The 23,973-nt window shown below is 36.9% G+C and overlaps 1 protein-coding gene across 2 annotated transcripts; it reads right to left on the minus strand.

Moving 5' to 3' along the window:
* Positions 1 to 14,871: 14,871 nt before the first annotated feature.
* On the minus strand, positions 14,872 to 22,999 carry LOC149838090 (enolase 1-like). 2 transcript variants are annotated; one of them, XM_090006364.1, is made up of 17 exons: positions 22,880 to 22,998; positions 21,892 to 21,955; positions 21,396 to 21,460; positions 18,252 to 18,299; positions 18,059 to 18,145; positions 17,906 to 17,986; positions 17,262 to 17,363; positions 17,105 to 17,185; positions 16,949 to 17,023; positions 16,777 to 16,839; positions 16,600 to 16,677; positions 16,139 to 16,333; positions 15,996 to 16,046; positions 15,658 to 15,746; positions 15,509 to 15,560; positions 15,359 to 15,415; positions 14,872 to 15,148 (listed from the first exon to the last, which is right to left on the minus strand). In XM_090006364.1, the coding sequence occupies exons 1-17, from the start codon at positions 22,946 to 22,948 to the stop codon at positions 15,068 to 15,070; spliced, it is 1,338 nt and encodes a 445-aa protein (XP_089862490.1). In that variant the 5' UTR covers positions 22,949 to 22,998; the 3' UTR covers positions 14,872 to 15,067. The 2 variants fall into 2 exon arrangements, with proteins under 2 accessions (XP_089862490.1, XP_089862491.1); XM_090006365.1 differs by lacking the exons at positions 16,600 to 16,677; positions 16,777 to 16,839 and having other exon boundaries at positions 22,880 to 22,999.
* Between the last annotated feature and the right edge of the window lie 974 nt (positions 23,000 to 23,973).

A 23,973-nucleotide genomic window follows, 5' to 3' on the forward strand; every position in this document is an offset into this window, starting at 1 on the left:
ATTCAGATAGATCCAAACAGAAAAGACATAAAATAGGTTCAGTTGGGTTCTGACAGGTTTTACTAATAAAATTAGTTCTCCTAAATGTCTCAACAGAAAAATACCAAATTTTCAAGGATTGATCTAGACACATCTGGGAAGGTCGGGTTAAAATTTGAGGGTCTAACTTTTTGGATCTTTGAATTTGCATGAAACACAGAAATTAAACTTTTTAGGAATAATTTCATAACAATACATAAAAATAAAAAGAAACACACTCACTAAGCAATGTCGGTTAGTTAGACAAGCTTTGAGTCAAACTTTTTTATTTGCTTTAATACCAAGTTGTATTTACCTACAAACAAATTGGTATATCCAGAGAATCTAATCCCTACTCTTATACTAAGTTGTAACACCCCAAAATTTTTATCCCAAAAATCATGTAAATTTTTTTTTTTCAAATGATTTTAGAAATCACAGTGACATTTTGAAACAGGATAAAAATTTAAAATCTAAATTACAGATCTATTATATCATTCACACATAAATTTAAAATTTAACATCCACATTTCATAAATGTCTATTACAAAATTTAAATTAATAATATCAGAGTCCTTAAACAAATGTGAATGTTCACAATCCAAAATACTTGTAAAAAAGAAAAAGATTTGGCGTAGTTCTCGCTGCAACCTCCCGCCATCGCATTGGTCCTATATTTGCTACCTAAAAAATGAATTTTTTTATAATAGGGTCAGAATGGAAAATTTAACAAAATGAGAAACCCCATAAGGGGGTGACACCCAGCTTGTGGGGGCTATACTTCATATAATGTACATCTTAGTACATTATATGAATTAATAACCTAAGCTAATTAGGTAGAAAAAAAATATACAAGGTAAAATAGAAAAAAATGGATTAGGAAACTTAGAAAAAAATATAGAAGAAAGGAAAGAAAAGGGTGACCTAGATCAAGGGCTGAGATTTGCTTCAACCCCTTGATCTAGCCCCATATACTATAAAAAGGGAGGAGGGGCTCATGCCCCGCTTATTTTGTCACCTTTGATATTTTTTTCTCTCTTTCCCTATTTCCCCCATTCTCCTTATTTCTTCTTCTTCTTCTTCCTCTTCCTGCTTTTTCTGCTTTTCCTCTTCCACACAACCAAGAAGCTGAGCATCGATCTACAGCTACCACACGAAGTGAAAGAGCCGATTCGATAGAAAAATCCAGTTTTTTTACTAGAAGAGGCATTTTCTCGAAAAAGGTAGGGGGTTCTATTCTCTACACATAGATTAAAACTCTCATGCATGAGTTTATTCTGATTTCTAAATAGTTGTGTCCTATACTGAATCTCCCATGTGAGGATTCGGTGATGAATTCGTCAAATTCAGAGTAGAGATGGTTTTTTGAAGAAAAACCCTCTCAAAAATTTGGTTTGGTTCAATCAATTTTTATGGATCTTAATTAAAGTTGAGTTATGAAACTAATATGCATGTATACACTCTGAATCAGAGGTATACACATACATATATGTGTGAGGAAGGCTCTAGTTTTAAGTATTAATAATAAAAATTTTATAGGGCATGCATCGTGTTTGAATACGATTAAATCGGGTATAGTTGATTAGCCCAAATTCAAAGTATTAAGGGTTTTTCGAATGAAAGTCCTTTCTAAACCTTAAAATGTATTATGAAAGAAGGGATTTATCTAATTTTTCAGAGGGAAGTCGGTTCAATCCCTTGAAAAAAAATGTTTTGTTGAATTAAAAACTTAAGATTTGAAGCAAATCGTGTGTGATGGATTTTTCAGAAATAAAAATGGTTTTCGAAATACAATGAGGTAACATAAAAAAGATTCTTTATGAAAAATCTAGTTAGATTATTTGATTTAATATTCTTATTCATGTTGTACTTTGTTAATTAAAATTTTACTATTATTGATGTAAAAAAAATATAACTCTATCCATGAATCTGAGAAAATATACCGAAAACTTTTATGAGGAAACAGTTTTGAGGACGGATCGATCTCCCAACCTAATGGTTGCGGAAATGGGATTTGTCTGTAAAGAAATATGTAATATCATGAATTATAATTTTTTAGATAATATTTAATGCACTATTGTTAAAAAAATTCAAAAAATTATAATTCAGGTGGCCTATTTCTACTCACTTGAATGCATGTTTCTCGTTATTTCGTATTTTCAGCCTAAAACCCGACCAGTAAATCATTCATCTCTCTCTCTCTTGTTCAAAAGAGTTATTATGAATGGTTTACGACGTTGGAAAGCTAACAAAATTTTACATAATTTATAAATTTTTGAGCTCTCTTCTCAGACTGAGTACTGAATTGTAATGGTCAAAAGAAAAAGGTATAGGTGTGCACTAAACTAGTTGTATCTCTCTCATATGGAGGAATTTTTATGAACAGTTTATGGCATCAGAAAGATGATGGAATTTTCTATAACTTGTCAAAATTTTAGATATGTCTATAAATTATACACATCTCTGTGATAGTCGTAACAGTCAGGCATTTTAGGGGTTTGATGAATCTCGAACTGGCTAAGGGCCCAGTTAGCAATACATATAATATTTTGTAAGGCATTCGAATATGCTTTTATGCGAATTGAATAATGCTGCATATGTACTGTTAAAGAATTTTTTATATAGGGATTGAGTATCCAATTTGGGGCTCAAACTGATTGAAGTGCTTATTCACTACTTGACTTTTTTTGCCATTGCTATCGAACTGAACAAAATGAGCATGAAATATAATTGAATATGAATGCTTTAATTGTTTATGATCACTGCATATTGAAGAATGAATGCTAAAGTTAAAAATGTATACAAGTGCATTGATGCATGCTTAATGACTTGCATTTGAAACATGCAGTTCTATGAATCCTGAATAATTTAAATTGATTTGAAATGTGTGTTGCATGAAACCAACGAATTAAAAAGGGTTAAACATGTAACACTAAATATTGATGCTTAAAAGGAGAGAGTAAGTGGTACTTCTAGCTTTGTAGATACTATTTTTTAGCGCAGAAGGTTACTCCTCTGCAGCCACGAAGATAGGGAAACCCTTTACATTGGACTGCAACATGAAGGACAAAATCTCATGAGTAAAGTCTGATACATCGGGTTGGTGGTGTTGAGAGATTCTCTCAATTTAATCGTCCCTCACATGTCTTTGGTGGATGGTTTTTATCTATGCTAAAACCACAATTGTATGTAAACACTGCCTATGTCATGACCCTGGTCCAGGTTAGTGCTTGTGTTAGTACCCACAAGGCTAGAAACTGAAACCTAAATTGATTGTGCATTTAGTTAGAAATGGCATGAATCACTTAAAAAAAATTAATTAAAGATGTTAAAGTCACTCATACATAAAGAGTTGATTATTATGCAATGGTAAGTGCATGCATTATTAACTACTCATGCATGTTTAAATGTTTATGAATGTATAATTGTGTTTGGTTGAAAGAAATATGAAACTGTGATTAATTGAAAATTATATAAGCATTGCATCATATTCATCTTTAAGGTGTTATTTGATATCATCATATGTGAGCATTGGAATATACTTTTGCATGCTTATTTTAATTTATGTGTATTGAATAGTGCTTTCCTACTGAGGACTTGTTAAGTTTGACCTTATTATAAAAAATATATTTTTTTAAGGTAGTGAATATAGGACCAATGTGATGGTGGGAGGTTGCGATGAAAACTGAGTCAAATCATTTTTCTTTTTTGCTAGTGTTTTGGATTGCAAACATTTATATTTATTTAAGGACTTTGATATTATTAATTAAAATTTTGTAATGGACATTTATTAAATGTGGATGTTAAATTTTAAATTTATATGTAAATGATATAATGGATTTGTAATATGCCAAAGCTTTTATCTCGTTTCAAATTTTTGCTATGATTTCTAAAACCATTTAAAAATATATATTTTTTTACATGATTTTTTGGATAAAAATTTTGGGGTGTTACAACTTAGTATCAGAGTAGCTATTAGATTATCTGGAGATACTAATTTTTCTTTTGGTAAAGATAACTTGTTATCAAAGCAAATAAAAAAATTTAGCTCAAAGCTCATCCAACTGACCGACATCGCTTAGTGAGTATGCTTCTTTTTATTTTTATGTATTGTTATGAAATTGTTCTTGAAAAGTTTAATTTTTGTGTTTTGTGCAAATTTTGAACTTAGATGCTAAATACAGACATCAATAAAAAAAATGATGATATAAACATAGAAAAATTATGTATGTTTATAAAAAAATATTTATATTTATGATCTTTCAATAATACGTGTATGAATTATATATGTATGACTTGAATAACATATGCAAGAAATAAGTATACTTGAGGTTTAGATGTTTCATGTTATGAATACATATGTTTTGAATTATAAGACATAATTGACTTAATGAATTGAATATGCATGCTTCGAGGTCCAATTTATGAATGTGTTTATTTTAAATATATGAAATGTGATGTTACATGTGGCTATGTAATGAATTTTTTAGAAAAAATACCGAAAGTAAATCCTGATATACCAGATTATGGATGTATGATAGAAGGTTTAATATGAGTTACTTCATAGTAGGAACATGATGATTTATATTTTGAATTTACCAAGTTCGATGATTTGATATTGAATTTCAAGAACGAAATTTATTTTTTTGGGGTTATAATGTAATACCCATAAATTTTTAATAGTTATTAAAAAAATAAATGATAAAAATGAAATATCTAAAATCTTGTCGATAAATAACCCTAGTTAGATTTTGAGGACGAATTTTTTTTAAGGATAGAAGGATGTAAAACCCATAATTTTTTGATATTTTTATGATGAATAAAGGTGAATTTAGTGTCAAAATATTATTAAAACTAAGATAATATTTAAATACAATTTGAGCTTTAATTTGGATCGAGAATAAACTTTAAATTAGAAATTTATTTTGAATCAGGTTTTGATTTTTAATCTAGAGTTAAGTTGAACTTAATTAGAATTTTATTTGAGTTTCAATATTAGTTAGGATTCGAATTGAGTGTGCATTTGAATTTAGAGTCTCATTAAATTTTGATTTCAATTTTTAGAGTTCTATCAAATTTGGATTTTGACTTGAGAATTTAAACTCGGATCGAATTCGGATTTGAATTTTTGTGATTTTTTTGTGAGTATTCCTATAAATGATAATTTGATAATAATAATATGTTATAAAAAAAATAGACTAGATCTTAGAAGAAAAAAAATTCTCAAAACAACTATATGTGTTTCCGACCTTAGTGAAAATCACTTTCAAAATTCATTTTTAGTGAAAGTGGCATTTTGAGATAAGAATTTAAGTAATTATAGTAAATTAGTGTTTAAAAGAATTTCACATGCATTTAAAATAATTTGGATTGCATGAAGAGTCAGTTCATTTAAAAATTTAAATATAGCTTTAAAAAAAATTGAAATCCAAAATATTCATTAAAATCAATTAATAAAATAAAAAAATAATGAAATGAAAAATTGGATTTAACTAAAAGTCATAAAAGATCCATAGGTGGGTCATCCCCTATGTGGTCCTTCCTATGTGGCACCTCAATGTTTAATTTAAAAATCAATTTAAAACTTGAAATTTAAAATCTTTTTTAAAAGTTACCAAAACCAATTTGTAAGAGCCAAAATTCAAAACTTGCAAAATCAAAAGGGGAGACTATCCCAAGGGGAGAGTCATCCCATCCTAGAAGCTTTTAGGATAGGCTGGTTAGCTAAAAAAAAGGAAAGGAGGAAGGAAAGAATATATATATATATATATATATATATATATATATATATATATATATATATATATATGAGACCAAGTCAAACTTGCTTGCCAAGTAAGCAAGTTTGACAAAATGAGAAATTTGAAAAGAGAAACCCCATATGAGGGTGACATTCAGCTTATGGGGGGGTTATACTTCATATGATGTACATCTTAGTACATTATATCAATTAATAACCTAAGCTAACTAGGTAAAAATATATATATACAAGGCAAATAAAAAAAATAGATTAGGAAACTTAGAAAAATATATATATAACAAAAGAAAGAAAGGAGATGCCTAGATCAAGGGCTGAGATTTGCTCTAGCCCCTTGATATTTTTGTTCTCTATTTCTATTTCCCCTATTTTCCTTCTTTCTTCTTCCTCTTCTTCCTGTGCACTGAGTTGTGATGGTCAAAACAGAAAAGTGTAGGCGTGCACTAAATTGGTCGTATCTCTCTCATACAAAGGATTTTTTATGAACGGTTTGTGGCATCGAAAAACCGATAGAATTTCCTATAACCTATCAAAAGTTCAACTCTGTCCATAAACTCTACACATCCTTGTGACAGTCATAAAAGTGAGACAGTTTAGGGGTCCGATGGATCCCGAACTGGCTAAGGGCCCGGTTAGCAATACATATGATATTTTGTAAGATATTCAAATATGCTTTTATGCGAATTGAATAATGTTGCATATATACTGTTAAAGAAATTTTTATGCAGAGATTGAGTGTCCAATTTGAGACACGAACTGATTGAAATGCTTATGCACTACTTGACTTTTGTCACCATTTGCTATCGAACTGAACAAAATGAGCACAAAATTTAATTGAATATAGATGCTTTAATTGTTTATGACAACTGCATATTGAAGAATGAATGTTAAAGTTAAAAATGTAAATAAGTGCATTGATGCATACTTAATGACTCACATTTGAAACAAGTGCATCCATGAGCTCTGAAGATGCCTGAATCATTTAAATCGATTTGAAATATGTGTTGCATGAAATCAACGAATTAAAATGGGTTAAACATGTAACACTAAATATTGATGCTTACAAGAAAATGGTAAGCAGTACTTTTAGCTTCGTGGATACTATTTTTTAGCAGAGAAGGTTGTTCCTTCCCACTCACAAAGATAGAGAAACCCTCCATATTAAACTGCAACATGGAGGATAGAATCTCATGATTAAAGTCTGATGCATCGGGTTGGTGGTATTGGGAGCTTCTCTCGCTTTAGTCATCTCTGAGTCATTTCTGGTTAATAGTGTTCGGCCAGGCTAAAGCCGGAATTATATTAAAACACTGCTTGTGCTATGGCCCTAATCCAGTTTAGTGTCTGTGTTAGGACCCACAGGGCTATGAACCGAAACATAAATTGACTATGCATTTAGTTAGGCATGGCATGCATCACTTAAAAAGAAAATCTAATAAAAATGTTAAAGCCACTCATGTATAAAGAGTTGATTGTTCTGCAATGGTAAGTGCATGCATTATTAATTGCTCTTGCATGTTTAAATGTTTATGAATGCGTAATTGTGTTTGGTTAAAAGAAATATGCAAGTGTGATTGATTAAAAATCGTGTAAGCATTTCATCATATTCATCTTTAAGGTGTTATTTGATATCATCATATATGAGTGTTGGAATATACTTTTGCATGCTTGTTTTAATTTATGTGTATTGAATAGTACTTTCCTACTGAGGACTTATTAAGTTTGACCCTATTAAAAAAAATGTTTTAAGGTAGTGAATATAGGACCAATGTGATGGTAGGAGGTTGCGACAAAAACTGAGCCAAATCATTTCCCTTTTTTGCTAGTATTTTGGATTGCAAACATTTATATTTGTTTAAGGACTTTGATATTATTAATTAAATTTTGTAATGGACATTTATTAAATGTGGATGTTAAATTTTTAATTTATGTGTGAAAGATATAATAGATCTGTAATACGCCAAAGCTTTTATTCTGTTTTGAATTTTTGATGTGATTTCTAAAACCATTTGAAAAAAAAAATTACACGATTTTTGGGTTAAAAATTTTAGGGTGTTACACAGGCAGTCTAAGTTCAAATCCCATGGGCGTCACCCTCATGCATAATGCTTGGCGACTCTCGAGCGTCGAGGGGTAGGCCCTCAAAGTTTTACATTGACATGGACAAAAACCGTAGTACGACAGGTTGAGCCAACACGGCTAGGTCTCTGCACCTAGGGCAGTTTTTCTAAGTAAAACTCAAAAAAAAATATTTAGACCTTTCTCTCTTTTCGAGATTTCTTAAAGTTTCACTTTGTGTTCCCTTATCTGTAAAGTTCCACGCCAACCTACTACTGTGGTGGGGGAGGCTTATCTCTATGGCCAAAAGAGTTATGCTAACTAGATCAGTACTAACAGCCTTCCCAACCCACTAGAGGGTTTGCTTTAAACTGTCAGAATCAGTTCTAATGAAGCTGGAGAAAATCATTAGCCAACTCATATGGTACGACTCTGACCAACACATGGGATCGATTTGCATAGGTGGAGCAATATTTGTAAGCCTTATAAAGAAAGTGGGCTTGGCATTAGATCCTTGGTGGGCATTAACTTAGCTAGTCACACTAGACTTGCATGGAGTGTGATAAAGAAGGTTTGTCAGTCCATGGGTGCACTTCACTAACTTGAAATGCGCCCATCATGACTCCCTTTGATGTAGTTCTTATTCTAAAGACTATGGCTGGAAAAGTTTTAAGATAGGAGATGGGGTAATTAGCCAAGGTGACAGATGGGTGCTTGGATATGGGTTTTAAATTTTGGGTTGAGTCGTAGTTGCAGGGTTCTCCAATCATATTAGAAATCTTGTATGTTTATAAAAAAGAGATTTACAACAATTTCTTTACTAGCACCATCTTTGAGATGCTTAACTGTTCTTAGCAACCATCCTACAAACTCCATGAGTATCCACCCTTCCTCCCATTTGACGTGATTCAACATGTGCATTCCTACCTGATAACGTTATTTCAGAAACTTTGAGAGAATTTAGTGTCTGCAAAGCCTAGAAACTGATTCACGAAAAGGTCATCATTCCAACTTGCTAAGATGATTTGGTGTAGGGACTACCTCCCTAGAGCTGCAATCACCCTCTATTTTGTAGTCTTCAATCGCCTGTTGACTCAAGAATGCCTTCAACAACTTGGCATCCATATATCAACTTAATGTCCATTTTGGTAGCACAAACATGAAACCGAGATCCATATTTTCTTTGTCTACCCAGTTATTGGACCTATTTGGTTAAGTGTGGTGCAATTGTTTGGCAAACAACACATCCTAAAACAATCAGTTGGAATTGAGTTGTTCAAATTGATTTAACAAAAATTCATAGATCAATAAATTGCTAGTGGATGGGTGAAAGCCTTTCAAATCTTGATTTGGCGCATTTGGTTACTGAGGAATCATCAGACTTATGGAGCTGCTAGGAAATAAGCTACAATCATTCTTGGAGACTACATCCAAACTATTAGAATGCACATCATTCACAATTTTCATAATTTCAAGCACCGTGTTGTGGAAGCTTGGTGGGACCTCACCAACTAGGCTAAACATCCTTATGGGTGGTTAAAACTCAATGTATATTGCCTTTTTAGACATCAATAGAGGATGAGCTTCACGTCAAGAGTGCTTTTGGTGGATGGATGGGTTATAGATGATGATGCAGTAGCAGGACATTCTTGCAATTGACATTCACGTCAGGACATTCATAAATGTGAGAGTATTTAATTAAAAATAAACACATTTTGGAGACCTTCGTAACTCATGATTGCAAATATCCCAAAAATGTGAGTCTCCTTTTAATAAAATCACATGAAAGACACATGCAGGAGGACATTCACAAATGTAAAATGAAATAAAAGATTACATAAAGAGCATATGCAGGACATTCACAAATGTAAAATGAAATGGTGTTAAAGGTGTCCCAAACCAAGCCTTTGGAATGGGGCTTGTGTATTGCAGAGCTCTATTGAGTGGAAAATGCATTGAGTGTAGAAACATGTTGCATGTGTTGGGTTGATCGGTGACGTACAGTAGTAGCATGACATGTGATAGGTAGTGGTATCGTTATTGATGCGATGATATGTGGCGGCACAAACATATAGCAGTTTGATTAAGTAGTATGCCAAATAATTAGAGGATGTTGCCTTTGGAGACTTGGTTAAGGACTTCTCGACTTGGATGAACATCTCACACGTAGCGTTGGTTTCACGAGAGTGCATGTGGGTTAGTGTTAATTTTCTCAGAGATCACATTAGGTGGTTCCAACCGAGTATGGTGACTCGGGGCTAGGTGAGTGAATGCTTAGGTGTCGGTAAGCAATCTGGGTAGTGTTGCTTGCTATGACGTATCAGTTGTTAACTGTTCTTCGGACTGAGGGTCACAAGACCTTTCCCTTTGGTGGGAGAAGTTTCATGCAGGCAGTACCTATGGAGTCACTCTACGCTCCATGGCACGTGAGGCTAAGACATTTATGTGCCTTTTGTCTTTGGATGACCATATCTTGGGAACGATTACTCAGAATGAAACTTGGGAGAAGTCTGGGCATTGACAATGCTTAAGTGATGTGTTATGCTCTTTATGAACCATATTGAACATTGGGATGTTCGCAACGTTATAAAGGCATGGTTTGGCCATGGTGGCAGCGTGCACTTGCCTGTGGGAGTGGCAATGCACGTTTGGCTCTTTGGGTTGAAAGTGCTCATCGGTATGGGACAATAATGCACGTAAGTGATGATCGGCAATGCAACGACAAAGTTCAAGGATCTTTAGAAAGGAGTGTTGAAAAAAGAAGGTGTCTGGTGTGTGTGTTTACACATGTATAAGGAAACATGTATTGAGGCTAGGTTCAGATAACTAGCAAAATCATGGGAGTTTGAGGCATGCCAAGCACAAAAAATTGTTGTTTGCCTCACTAAGGCTATACCCGTGATAAGTTGGTATCAGAGCAGACTTGTGCGATCGCATCAAGTTGGTCGTTGAGTTTGGTTTGAACTGAAACGTTGTGAGTACCTAAGTTGGTTGAAATGTGAAGAGCTTTTGGCCAGGTTTCTCTTCAGTTTGCCAGAATTGATATCTTTGAAGCACCTAAGCCGTAGTGCGCTACTCCAAGGCCAAAGAGTTGGTGTGAAGGCGAGCGCTTATGTTGCATTGGGCTATGTGGATGGCCAACTACATAGTCAACATGAGATGGTATTATGCATTGGTTCCCGTAGTGCGCATCGAAAAGTTTAGCGAGGTGTAGTGGCACTTGAGATGTCCATTAAGAGAAAGAATCCTAAGAGTTAGTGTGATACTGAAAAGGGCAATGTTTGCTTGGTATAAGTTCCTAATGAGAATCCACCAAGAAAGTTGGTTTGTCCCATATATGTGAATTTGTGCAGCTAAAGTGTGACTAACCGAGCATAGAAGCAAGTTGTTGGCAGGGTAGTATGAAACATTTTGTCGATAGTAAGCAAAAATGTAAGGTTGTTGTTCAATTGGCTAAGGGAACATGGATAAACCAGGTTTCCTACCAGTTGTATGTCAAGCTCACAGGTGGAGTATGATGTTTGTCTTGTGCATGCAGAGAGTGTACGCTGGATTCGGCTGGATAGATTTGCACCTTCGAGTGTAAGAGACTCAATTGAACTTGTATGTTCTCTCACGAGTGTCCGCGAAGGACAGTGACATTGCCTACCTTTCGAGCAAAAAGACATGATCTTTAGTTTGGTCCATTCCAATTGGCGGTTCTTATTTGGATTGTATGTAGAAGAAGTTGTTGTTCGTGACTCGTTGGTTTGGTTCATGCGGAAACGTGTTTACTGGCTCTAGAAGTGAGTCACAACATATTGGATCTAGGCAAACAGTTACAACATTGGGCTAAGAGTTGCACTTTGTTTGGACGAGTGACCAGGAATATCACTTTGAAGAACCACTCTGGAAGTGATACGCAAGTAGGCATTCTCCACTTGAGGACTAATTTGGACCGTTGAAAAACCACAAAGTTTGGTTCTTTAAGAGAGTTGATATCCCTACGAGATGTTGGTGGTCGTTCATCTCTACGAGGACCATAAAAGGCTTAGAGTTTTCCTTTTTAGGGTTGAAAGGCGCCCTAGCCATGAGCATGAAAGATGACAGATTTATTGTGCAGACGAGGATGACCTGCTTGAGTATGGGGTTACACTATGATCCCAAGAGCAAAGAATGCTCAATTGCTGAGTGAGCGAAAGACCATCATCTAAGGGACTTGAGACGTGTTGAGGTATGAGACTTAGCATGTAAAGGTTGTGGCGATGACAGGTTGAAAATCAAGACAAAGTTGATGTGTTGGTCTGTTGTTGTTGGCAGATCCTCTATCAATAGTTGAGTAGTGGTAAGAGGTTGTTGCATTTGACACTTGAGCCTGAGTGGGTTTGCAAGTTTTTTCATGATGGACATGTGATCGGGGTAGACTATTGTGGAAGACCATGAGGGGTGAGTCGGCGTATGCTTGGGAAGCTGTCATTTACTCGAGGAGTACTTATGTCTTGGATCGTAGAAGTGTACAATAATGCCTTTGAAAGAGCAAACTTTTTGGTGGCACGTGTTGGTAGCCTCTTAACTGTCGATAGAGAAGACCACGTTGAGCTAGAGTTGCCTATTGTTAGGTCAGAAGTGCCTTGGTTGGGGCCAAGACGGTGTCTTGAGGTTTGTAGATCCCCTTTGATAGACAATGAATGCATGTGGTTGGGGTGTGGAAGTGCCCTTGTTGAGCAACATGTGTTCATTCAGAGCCATTAAGTTTGGGGCTTATGCACGAAAAAAGGTCACAAGAAAATGAGAAAATGGTAGACTATTGTCTAAGTAGCTTAGAATGCATTGTGGTATAGACGACAACAAGTTGAAGCCATGAAAGACATGCCTTTGGGTTTCGAGGGTGTCTAGTGTGATGAAGGCAGTGCGAGATGAAGCTTGGTTGTCACTCGTTAAGTTGAGGGCAGCGTGAGAAGGATTATCTCGACTCACTCATAGTGCTGAGGATAGTGTGGAGCGGACTCTACAATTGTAACTCATAGTAGCGCGCAACGCGAGAAGGATTTCCTCAGTTGTTGCTTGATATGACTCTTGGGGCAAACTTGAGACACCCTAAGAAGTGAAGTGTAGGCATGCCCTCCATGGGTCATTGTTGAAGTGAAACTCAAGAAACTTGAAGTGATCAAGTCAGAGGATAATCAATGAGGGCTTGAAGGGGAAGTGGGGTTGAAAAAACCTCTAGAATGAGCTTCACTTTTATAGCGGCAATCAGTTTGTGGGCTGCAAGTATGATGAGTAATTTGTAAAGTCAGGGTGAAGGAAGCGCTTGAAGGAGAAAAAAGTATTTGTCATGCACAAAGGGAACACATGCGTAAAAAGAAAGGAAAAAGAACAAGTTGAAAAATGATGAAAAAAAAGATCAAAATTAAATGCAAAAAAGAAACTTTTAAACGAAAGTGAAGACTGCATTCTTACCTGCACCGACATTATCGAAGACAACAATGGCTTGGGTGGGGGAGAATGTTCCGGACCGAGCCTTTGGAATGGGGCATATGTAGTGTGGAGCTCTACTGAGTGAAAAATGCATAGTGTAAAAGCATGCAGTATGCATTGAGTTTATTGGTGATGTGCGGTGGTATTATGACATGCGATAAGCAACGGTATCATCATTAATGCAATGATATGTAGTGGCACATACGTAGAGCAATTTGATTAAGTAGTATATCAGTGGATCAGAAGATGTCTTTCAAGACTTGGTTAAGAACCTCTCAACTTGGAAGACTATCCCACACATGGCATTGGTCGCACAGAAGTGTATGTAAGTTAGGGTTGATTCCCTCAAGAATCACATTAGTTAGGGTTGATTCCCTCAAGAATCACCGAGTATGATGACTTGGGGCTAGGCAAGTGAATGCCTAAACGTTGATTAGCAATTTGAGTAGTATTGCTTAGTATGACGTATCGACTATCAACCGGTCTTAAGATTGAAGGTCACAAGACATTTTCTTTTGGTGGGCAAGGTTTTATGCATGCAGTGACCATGAAATCGTTCTACGCTCCATGACACATGAGGCTAAGACATCCCTGTGCTCGTTATGACTCGTGTCAAATGTTAAAATGTTCATAATGCTTAGGACTTGTGTGGAATGTTGAGATGTTCATAATGATACATAGGCATGCTTTAGCGTCAATGGTAACGTGCACTTGCATGTGAGAGTGACAATAAGCCGTGACAAAGGGGGGTCATCGTCTCATAGAAATCGTGTTTCTAACTGGAGAGAGTAAAGAAGCAAAACTAATGGACAAGAGGGAGAGGCTGTTATTCAAACCATGCCCATCACTTTGTCAGTTTCCTTCCAGAGGGTTGTCGATTTTGGTTTGTTAACGGTGAACATCTTTTCTTACTTTAACTTGCGTTGACTTGCCAACGAAATTAAGCTTGAGTGACGATTAAAAAACAGAAAAATATCCATATAACCTTTCGCTGCAGAGATGCATACTCCATCTAACCAAACGTCTGCTAATTCAGGAGACATGTTTCCCATCTATGCTTCATCACGACATTATGCAACTTGATTTAATCAATCCTGAATGTTCTATTAAAGAACACTTTATTTCTATGACGAGAAACCCACCGAAGCCAGCAAAACCCCCGGTTGAATCCAAAAAAAAAAAACTGCGAAGTTTTTTTTTACTCGGAGAAACTGACACAGGCACAGACCTAACCCCGCTGGCTCAGCCTGCCGAAATTACGGTATGCAAGGGACAACACCCATGGGGTTTGAACCTAGGCCGCCCGACAAATGGCCTAGGCCCCATCCCGCTAAGCCAAACCCCTTGGGTTTAACGGCAAGTTATTTGGAAGTCATGAACCAAACACAATTTAGGGCCAAAGTGATGCAGCCCGAACGTCCAAGGCTCCTTTCCCGAACCTGATAATGCAAACCAAAACCGCATAAAAGAATAAAACAAAACGAACACACGCAAAATGGCAGAATCAGGACGTCTGGGTTTACCAAACTATAAACACCAACCAAAATTGCAAGAAACACATTAAGCAAAACTAGCGAATATAACAAGCAGATGACGTGATGCATATTATAGAAGAGCACACTGCTCAAACACCCCCGTTTCTCGCCAAAAAAACATACAAGCCACTCTTTAAGTTGTCCCAAAAGACTGCCTACAAGTCCCCTACTGTTTATTCAGTATAACACCTCTAGCAGGCTACGGATGACACGGCTTCCCATCCGACAAGATGCATCAAGATTAGTAGGGCTCCACGGGCATGCGGAATTTGGCCCCAGCGTAAATTGCCTTAGCTCCAAGTTCCTCTTCAATACGGAGCAACTGCCAAAAACGAATGAATATGACATCAACACAAGATATAGATTATCAAATATAGATCGACACTTTGGAGAAGAGCAGAACATGGGTGAGTTATCAAGTAAAACCCAGGTCAGAAACTAAAATCTTGGGTCAGTCAAGCCTAGTCCTAAGACTCTCAACATTGAGGCACACCCAACTTAATAAACTCCAAACAGTGATTCCAAGGATTACCTGGTTATATTTGGCAAGGCGCTCTGATCGGCAAGGAGCTCCGGTCTTGATTTGGCCCTGATTTGAACAAATAATAAGAAGAATCAGTTTAAACCGTCAAACATTTCCATCTCCAAGAAGGTAAGATCCGTGAAAGTCCATTAAGATTACCGTGGCTAGACCAACAGAGAGATCAGCAATGAAGGTATCCTCAGTCTCACCACTGCACCATTCAACATGAATCAGGTGAAACTGATGACAATGCCAAAACAGAGGAGAAAAGAGTGACAGAAGGATAGTAGAAAATAATTATCACAAACCTGCGGTGGCTGGCCATAACACCCCAACCAGCTCGCTTCGACATTTTCACAGCTTCAATGCTCTCAGTTACTGTTCCAATTTGGTTAACCTGCCCAAATATGAGAATTAGCAAATGCAGAGACTAAACAAGTAAATTGACTGACTGTCAATTAGCTGCATAAACCGAATCAGCGAATTACAGGAATGAAAAGGAAAAACTGTGACTAGAGTACACAGTCTCAAGTGTAGCGGCACTTGGGCCATGAGAACCCACCACCGAGTTAGGTTTTATTAATTGCTGAGTCGAATTTCCAATGAATATTAAATGCTAGCATTGCAGGTAAGGACATATCATTACCTTGAGGAGAAGAGCATTGCAAGATTTTTCTTTGATTGCCTTCTCAACTCTCTGTGGAGTCGCACATCAACAAACGTCAGAAATCTGGACCTTAACTTCTCTCGATGGATTATAAAATGGAACTAGCAACAAACAAAACAAACCTTTGGGTTGGTGACAAGGAGATCATCCCCCACGATCTGAACCTTGTCTCCAATCTCAGCCGTCATCTTTGCATAGTGCACCCAATCGTCTTGATCAAATGGGTCCTCTATTGACACAATTGGGTAGTCAGTCACAAACGACTTGTATAGATCTTTCAAAGCTTCTCCTGATATCTTCTGAGACCCATCATTGTTCTGCAACAACACAAGGTAAGTTTTAGTTTCATTAGAAATCTTAGACCAAGCTGTGGTCCCACACAATCACTCTGTGCAACCAAGAACCACCTTGGGAAACCTTAAATTGCCTGAGCTCTAGCGACACAGACAAGTAGGCAGAGAAAATCATGTTAAGCTGCAAAAGCCTAAAGTTTAGTTGCTTAAAGCTCCCTTGAAGTATTCGTAACCCCTACTACACCAAAACTCTGAAAATCATCGAAAAAATGAAATGCACAACATATCACCTCAGATTTGAAGTTCAGATCATAGGTTTTGTCTTCACTATAAAATTCAGAGGCAGCAACGTCCATCCCAATAACAACCTAGAGGAACAAGACAGAATCAGGAGACGATAGCAAACCTAATTCGATTTCAATATACTGCAGGCATATCCACCAACTAAGGATAGATAAAAGACAAACCTTGCCAGTGTATCCAGCCTTGGCAATGGCAGTCTTGAGCAACTCAAGGCCTTCTTTGTTCTCCTGGAACACAGACAAAGGACAAAAATCAAGAGATGGAAAAATCCAAACAAAAAGAGCAAAGGTTATACCCCCAAACTTATGAAAAGAAGAACCTCGGAAGCATGCCGACCTGAATGTTAGGAGCAAAGCCACCTTCATCACCAACATTTGTTGCATCTTGGCCATATTTCTTTTTAATCACAGCCTGTGGGAACGGATATGATTAGAGTGAAGAATAGAAAATAATTACCAAAAACAAGCATTAGTAAGAAATCTGGACAGTCACCTTCAAATTATGATATACTTCAACACCCATCTTCATGGCCTCTTTGAAAGAGGAAGCACCAACAGGGAGGATCATAAATTCCTTGAAACATAGGAGCTCCACTTAGTTAAAAGAAACAAGGCCAGCATGAGAGAAAGAGAAAGAGAAAGAGACGTACTTGCATTGCAAGTTTGTTACCAGCATGGGAACCACCATTGATGACATTGAAGGCAGGGACAGGCAATACCAGGGTTTTGTTACCAGCAAGGTTGGCAATGTGCTGCATTACAAGCAAGAGGGACAACTTTAAATTCTAATGACTGACTGATCATTCCAAACAAGACTAATGTGAGAGGATAAGCAGTAAATCTGAGTGATCAAAGAGAGACAAAATTAGTGAAAACTCCAGATGCAAAGTGAGAGATAGTTCCTAGTGGATTCACTAACGTGGGAAAACCTATAAACTATGAAATTGGGGTTATCTGGTAGTTAGCATTGCATATTCTTGCATGCTACACAAAAGCTTGAAGGTTTCCAGATACCACCGTCCTGTCATTTATGTCAATGACAGACTAAGGCTCAAAGTTTGGTCATGTTGCCCATGCGCACAAGCTTCAACAAAAAAAGTTGATCAAATGAATCTGGAAATCGATGACACAAGTACTAGTTTTCATGAGGGGGGGGGGGGGCAAAATAAACTAGCAATTAGTCTACCCAGTACCCACCAATATTGTTAGCTCGGCCTTGTACTAAAGGAATTGATACAGTATTGGCCTTATATGAAATGAATTGATACAGTATGAGCACGCTGACCAAAATTACCTTATAGAGGGGAATCTTCAACACGCTAGCCCCTGCTTTGCAAACTGCAAGAGATACCGCCAAAATGGCATTTGCACCAAGCTGAAAAACAAGAAAATTTACAAAGAAAGAACTACAGCTCAAAAACATCCAACATATGGAATGAATTGTAACCTTTTGTTTGCACCAACCCCACTCGTTTACGGTTCCATCAAGTTGTTGCACCATGAAGTTGTCAATGCCTGTCTGATCTGTGGGATCCTGCAGAGTCCCCAAATGGCAGATTGGATGTCGATGTCAGAATCAGAATCAGAAAAAGGAAAAAGAAAAAAACAAGGCAATAAGCTCAAAAACAGTAGAATGGCACCTTTCCAACTAGAGCAGGTGCGATGATTGTATTGACATTTTCAACGGCCTGCATTTCAAAAAAACGAAAACGCTGATCTTTGCAGCCGTGGCAAGAGAAATATGAGAAGGCAGAAGAAAACCAAGGAAGGCAAGACAGCCCTGCCTAATGTTGTAACATGGTTGGTGAATAAAACACCGCGAGACAAAAACAGACAAAAATGTCTTTCAAATTCTCTTCACAACAAAGCCCAGCTTCTCCAGAGATCAAGACCAATACTACGTTGTTTTGGGTAATAAAATGGTCTGCTCAAAAGATAAGAGATCATACAAAGTGACACAGGAGCATGATATGGAGCATGAAGACCGTTAACAGGTAGACTGTTTCATGTCAATCCCATGTTGATTAATTTTGTCAGGTGAATCACCCTTGTTTTTTGGGAGCATTTAGGCATTGTGACCTTGAATGAGCCTGGTCAGTCATCATCACAATGCCCAAATGTTCCCCCCCAAAAAAAAACAAGGATGATTTACCTAAGATTAAACAACATGAGAGTGACATGAAAGACATGAATGCATCCAAAAATTCATCATGAAAAGAAGTCTGATGTGAAAGATGAGTAAAAATAAAAAAATAGAAAAACAAAAAACCAGGATCAACAACCTTTATTATCATAGGAATGCCATTGAATATCTAAAAATGCTCAACAAACACAGTACACAAAACAAGGTAAAGGACAGGGAAAAGAACTGCAAATGTGCAGCTTAATCATATACTAGTATGAAGAGTGGATCAAAAGTAATGTCAGGCATAAACCAGAACAGAAAAAGTAAAACAAACAGAGAAATGACAAATGTGCACCGAATTTAAGACAGAAGGGTATGCAAAGTGAAACATGGAAACAAATAAGTGATGGAACATTTTCATTCATATGCATCAGTATTGTTAAAAACGCACCTCAAGGTGCAAAACGAGGGCCTCGCCTAAAGGCAAGGGCCATTTTGCCTTGAGGCACAAGCCCAAGGGCAAGTTCATATGCATCAGTATTGTAAAAAAAGTGCCTTGAGGCACTAAATGAGTGCCTCGCCCCAAGCCGAGGGCCTTTTTGCCTTGAGACACAAGCCTGAGGAGCACTTGCCCTGAGGCGTACACCCCATACGCTATGAAGCGTGTGCCTCCGGGCAAGGCACGTCTCAAGCATGAGGTGCATGCCTCACATTTCTAGAGTCAAATAGGGGTAAAAGCCCCCATTTGACTCAATTTTAAGGCTAAATAGCCCGATGTCTCCCTCCCTGCTCTCTCGGTCTCCCTGCATCTCTGGCAAAGAAAGAAGCCCTCTCTCTCTCTCTCTCTCTCTCTCTCTCTCTCTCTCTCTCTCTCTCTCTCTCTCTCTCTCTCTCTCTCATTGAATTTTAACCTGCAACCACCCAACACAAGGTGACGTGCACTGGCTGCTACTACCAGACAAGCCGAGACCCTGTTGGTTTGTTGGTTTGTTGGTTTTTTTTTGCTGCTTTCTAAACATATACAAGATTGCCTTTGAGTTTTATTTATATTTGAATTTGTTTGGTTTTATTTGAATATCAAAATAATATTATTATTTTTTGTTTAATGTACAATCAATATGGGCAATAGGGAGTCATCCTTTGATGCAAGTGCATTCAGATCTCAATTTTTTTTTTGTTGAAATTCATTGTAATATATGTTGAATATGAATTTGAATTCATTGGATTAGATAAAGCATTGACTCACTTTTTTTAGGGGTGCACTTGTGAAAGTTAAGACTCTCATTTTGAAGAGTTTTGGACAAATATATTAACATTTGGTTGTTAATGTCAATATGCATTTTCTGACATGAGGTTGTTTATGCCAATATGCATTTGGTTGTTAATGTTAATTTTTTATCGAATGAATGCTCATATTTTATTTCTTAAATACTTACTTAGATCAAGAGTTGTTGCATTAATGTTACTTTTACATGTTAATCTCATATTTTTTCGGTATTTATTTGAGATTTTTTATTTCTGGTTGGTTGTTGCTTCAATTAGGCATTTTTTATTTATTTTTAATTTCAGATGTTTTTTTTAGTTTTCAAAAAAAAAATGAGACTTAAGCTTAACATCTCAAGGCTTACGCCTTGCCTAAGTAAGTTTTTGGTGGAGCGCCTAGCTTCGCCTCAACCCTTTTCACAACATTGATATACATCCATATGTGGATATCATGAAGTAAAAAAATATTATTTTTTGGTGGAGCACCTAGCTTCGCCTCAAAGCTTTTCACAACATTGATATACATCCATCTGTGGATATCATGAAGTAACAAAAAATTACTATAAACCTAAGTCAAGTCAATCACACCGTTGCTTAATGGCAGAGTGCAGAGGGCTTGGCCCTGTAAATACCAGGACCATGAGACTTGGGTGCAAAATTCGCTAAAGAGGTTGATTGGTGCAAACAACCAGGAGGAGAGCTCCCACTAATCTTGCCACTGGTCGTACTAGATCAGATTTCGCATGGTCCAGTGAATAATAGTTGTGCAGATCAGGCTTTTGCAAAAAAAAAAAAGAACAAGCAGAGAAAGTCCCACAATATTCAAGGACCTACCACAGAGCAAGTGTAGATTAAGAACGAAGTAGAACGACCAGTGGCAGGGTGAGATGTGACAAACGCATCATCCAATGGTTATTCCAGTGAGAATAGAAGTCTGGCGACAACTGCAATAAGACCATGAACATGACTCTTCATGACAAATGGGTGGTGAATGGGAGAGAGTTCAAAAATTACAAGATACATAACGGATGATATTTTTACTGTCTTCGGGTAATTTACATGAATTACTTTTCAATAGAAATAAGTAGATAAACTTGGGAACGACTAAGACAGCTCAATGGTAAAGCCACACTATAATAACTGATGAATCTTTGGTTGGAATCACGGGCCTATAACCTGAATGCCCCTCAAAAACAAAAAGGTATAAGCTTGTTAGACCAATTTGCAGACTCGTTGTCAATCACAGGCGCACCAGAGCCAAAAATACCTTATTAAAGTTCATGATTCAGTTTCCGGATTTTATCAGTAAATCTTGTTAAAACTTTTGTTAGATTGGCACCATGTGATATCGTACATAACCAGCATGCGATGGAAATGGTTTAGTCAAATAACTAACCTTCGATACACCTTTGCCAAGATAATCAGACCCCCCATCGCGGAGTTCGAGAGCTTCATAAATACCTGAAATAACATATTCCAGCGAAAAAAAACATAAGATGATTTCGGAGATATTTGAATTAGTCAAGCCCAGGAAACAATAAGTTAATTCATATTGTTGAGCCTCAAATTAAATATATAACAGGGCCTTAAAACCCCCTCTCATAATAGTCCAAAAAGTCGTAATAAAAACCAGTGGCTTCAGACAAATTTGACAACTTGAAAAGATGCTTCTTATAAGGATTACTTTCGAATGATACCAAACTCCATGGATAAGAAAATCTCGCAAAGCAGAAGAGCTCGCGGCACAACAGAACAGAGCGCTAAGAGCAACTCAGAATCATGGTTATTTCATTTTAAAATGTGAAGAGAAAGTAGCCCAATCAATACATTAGATTCTCAAAAAAATGTAAAACTGTAAACTCTCAGTATATGCTCTTCTATAATTCTATTACCTGTCGATGCCCCACTTGGGACTGCAGCTCTAGCGAAAGTACCATCACTTAGTAAACAATCCGCCTGAAATTCGTCCACGTCAAAACCAAATTAATCAGAACAAAAGAAAAAAAGGAGAATAGGTAAAAAGATAAAACAGAAAATGAACTACACAACAAATAATGCTAATTCATACATGCATACAGAATAGATTCCCTAATCCAACGTTCATGAGATCTAGGAAAACATATTTCTATACATTAGTATGCCTAAAACATCATACTAAGCTCTGTAAAAAAAATTACGAGATACAAGCTGCAAATCTTGTCAAAGTCCGAAATCATGTTGAGAAATCATTCCAAAATATCATATTGTGCAGATGCATGAACTGCATAAACAAATCTTCATATTCTGTTTGCGAATCCAACGTTACAAGACTAATCGCTTAGATACAGTGAGGAGCAGTCACTAACTCATTCGCACGTACTATTTTGTCAAAAAAAAATTTTGCACGTACTTTTTCATTCTATAAGATGCACAAGTGCATCTCTTTTATCAAATATTTAGGATATACGGCTGATGTATTAGGCATCTTGTCACAACATCGCGACAGAAAACCACTCGTAAATTGAAAAGAACACGGATTACACGGAAAACAAACCATCGATTACGTATTATCGGCCAGAAAAACCCAATACGCAAACTGATCATGCAAATAGCGAGGGAAAGAGCCAGACTAAGCACGAAATCACGTCAAAAGCCTAATTTTCTACTCCGATCGTTCAGATCTCTCTAAGACAGGTTCCTGCGCCAAACCTCCATCACGAAAGAAGATGGAAAACCCAACAAAAAGGGAAAAAAGCAAAAGAAACGAGGGAAAACCGAACGTTTCATTGCCTAAACTGCATATCAAATCTATACCGGATCAAAAGGACAAAAAAATGAACTCTAAGACCACAGCAAACGGAAGCATTGAAGCGAGGCCGAGGCAGATGAGTGAAGACGAACCTCAACCGTCGGATTGCCACGGCTGTCGAAGATCTGTCGTGCCTTGATGGAGACGACGTGAACCGCCATGGATGCTTCTAGATCGTCGAGAGGAAAGAGATTTTTTTTTTCACTGCGAGAGTGTTAAGAGAAGGGTGAGGGCGGGGGCGTCTTATTTGTAGGGGAGACAGACGGGGATTTCCATGTCGATGGCTACACGTGGCACTCGGATCTAAGACTAAGGCAGGAGATTGTGCGATCTCCGCCGTTGAAAATGCTACGCCTCTAGTTTTTGAATATCAGTAGGAATTGATATTCCCATGTGCTGGCCCGTGGAGGTGTCCGACCTGATAAATGACTAAAGTACCCTTGACCTAAAAGGACTCGTTTTTTTTAATAGACCAGTTGGGGTTACTCCGAACCTTACCGATTATACAACCAATACCATTGGGATTTGAACATGCAACGTCCCAACACAATGTGACGTGCACTTAGCTTCTCCTACCAGACAAGCGGAGCCCCCATCTCAAAAGGACTCTCGCTTTTGGTTCCAACCTACTCCCGCTTGTCTGACCTAATAAATATAAAACCAATAACGGTAATAAAACCATGTCAAAAAATCACGATATTTTAAAAATATCGGTTTGTTTGTAGTGCATATATTTGAAATAAAAAAAAGTCATTAGATACTTCCTCTCTTTTTAGGTGTTTTGACGCCACTTGCTAGAATGAACGGTGGACCTGAGATAAAAAAAATTGATGTGATTCAGGCTCCAAAACAAACTTCAAAGAGAACATACCAGAATGATGGTTGTGCAAGATAGTTTGGTACATGTCACATAATGCAGATGAAGACAGGACACACGTACACGTGTATTGATCACTTGGGGCTTTAAATCAAAGTTTAATAATCGATTTATATGAAATATTGTATACATTTGCTTAACTTTACTAGTATTAATGATGGGTTTAAAATTATTATAGACATAATATAGATAGTGGACTTATATTGGAGAGAGAGAGCAATAATCCAACAATTTGATGAAGAAATTTAGGAGAGAAAAAAAAAATATGTCATGTCTGTATAAATGAATGTGGAACAAGATACACCACAT

This window comes from Nuphar pumila, chromosome 5 (genome assembly GCF_984573655.1).
Source record: "Nuphar pumila chromosome 5, dmNupPumi1.hap1.1, whole genome shotgun sequence".
Classification (NCBI taxonomy): domain Eukaryota; kingdom Viridiplantae; phylum Streptophyta; class Magnoliopsida; order Nymphaeales; family Nymphaeaceae; genus Nuphar; species Nuphar pumila.

Bases quoted from the DNA above. Each gene is read 5' to 3' on its own strand.
- LOC149838090 (XM_090006364.1), bottom strand. From the start codon at position 22,948: ATGGCGGTTCACGTCGTCTCCATCAAGGCACGACAGATCTTCGACAGC. The intron at 17,186-17,261 runs GTACGTCTCTTT...CTATGTTTCAAG, and splicing joins GTAACAAACTTGCAATGCAA to GAATTTATGATCCTCCCTGT. The intron at 16,840-16,948 runs GTCGGCATGCTT...TCTGTGTTCCAG, and splicing joins GCTTTGCTCCTAACATTCAG to GAGAACAAAGAAGGCCTTGA.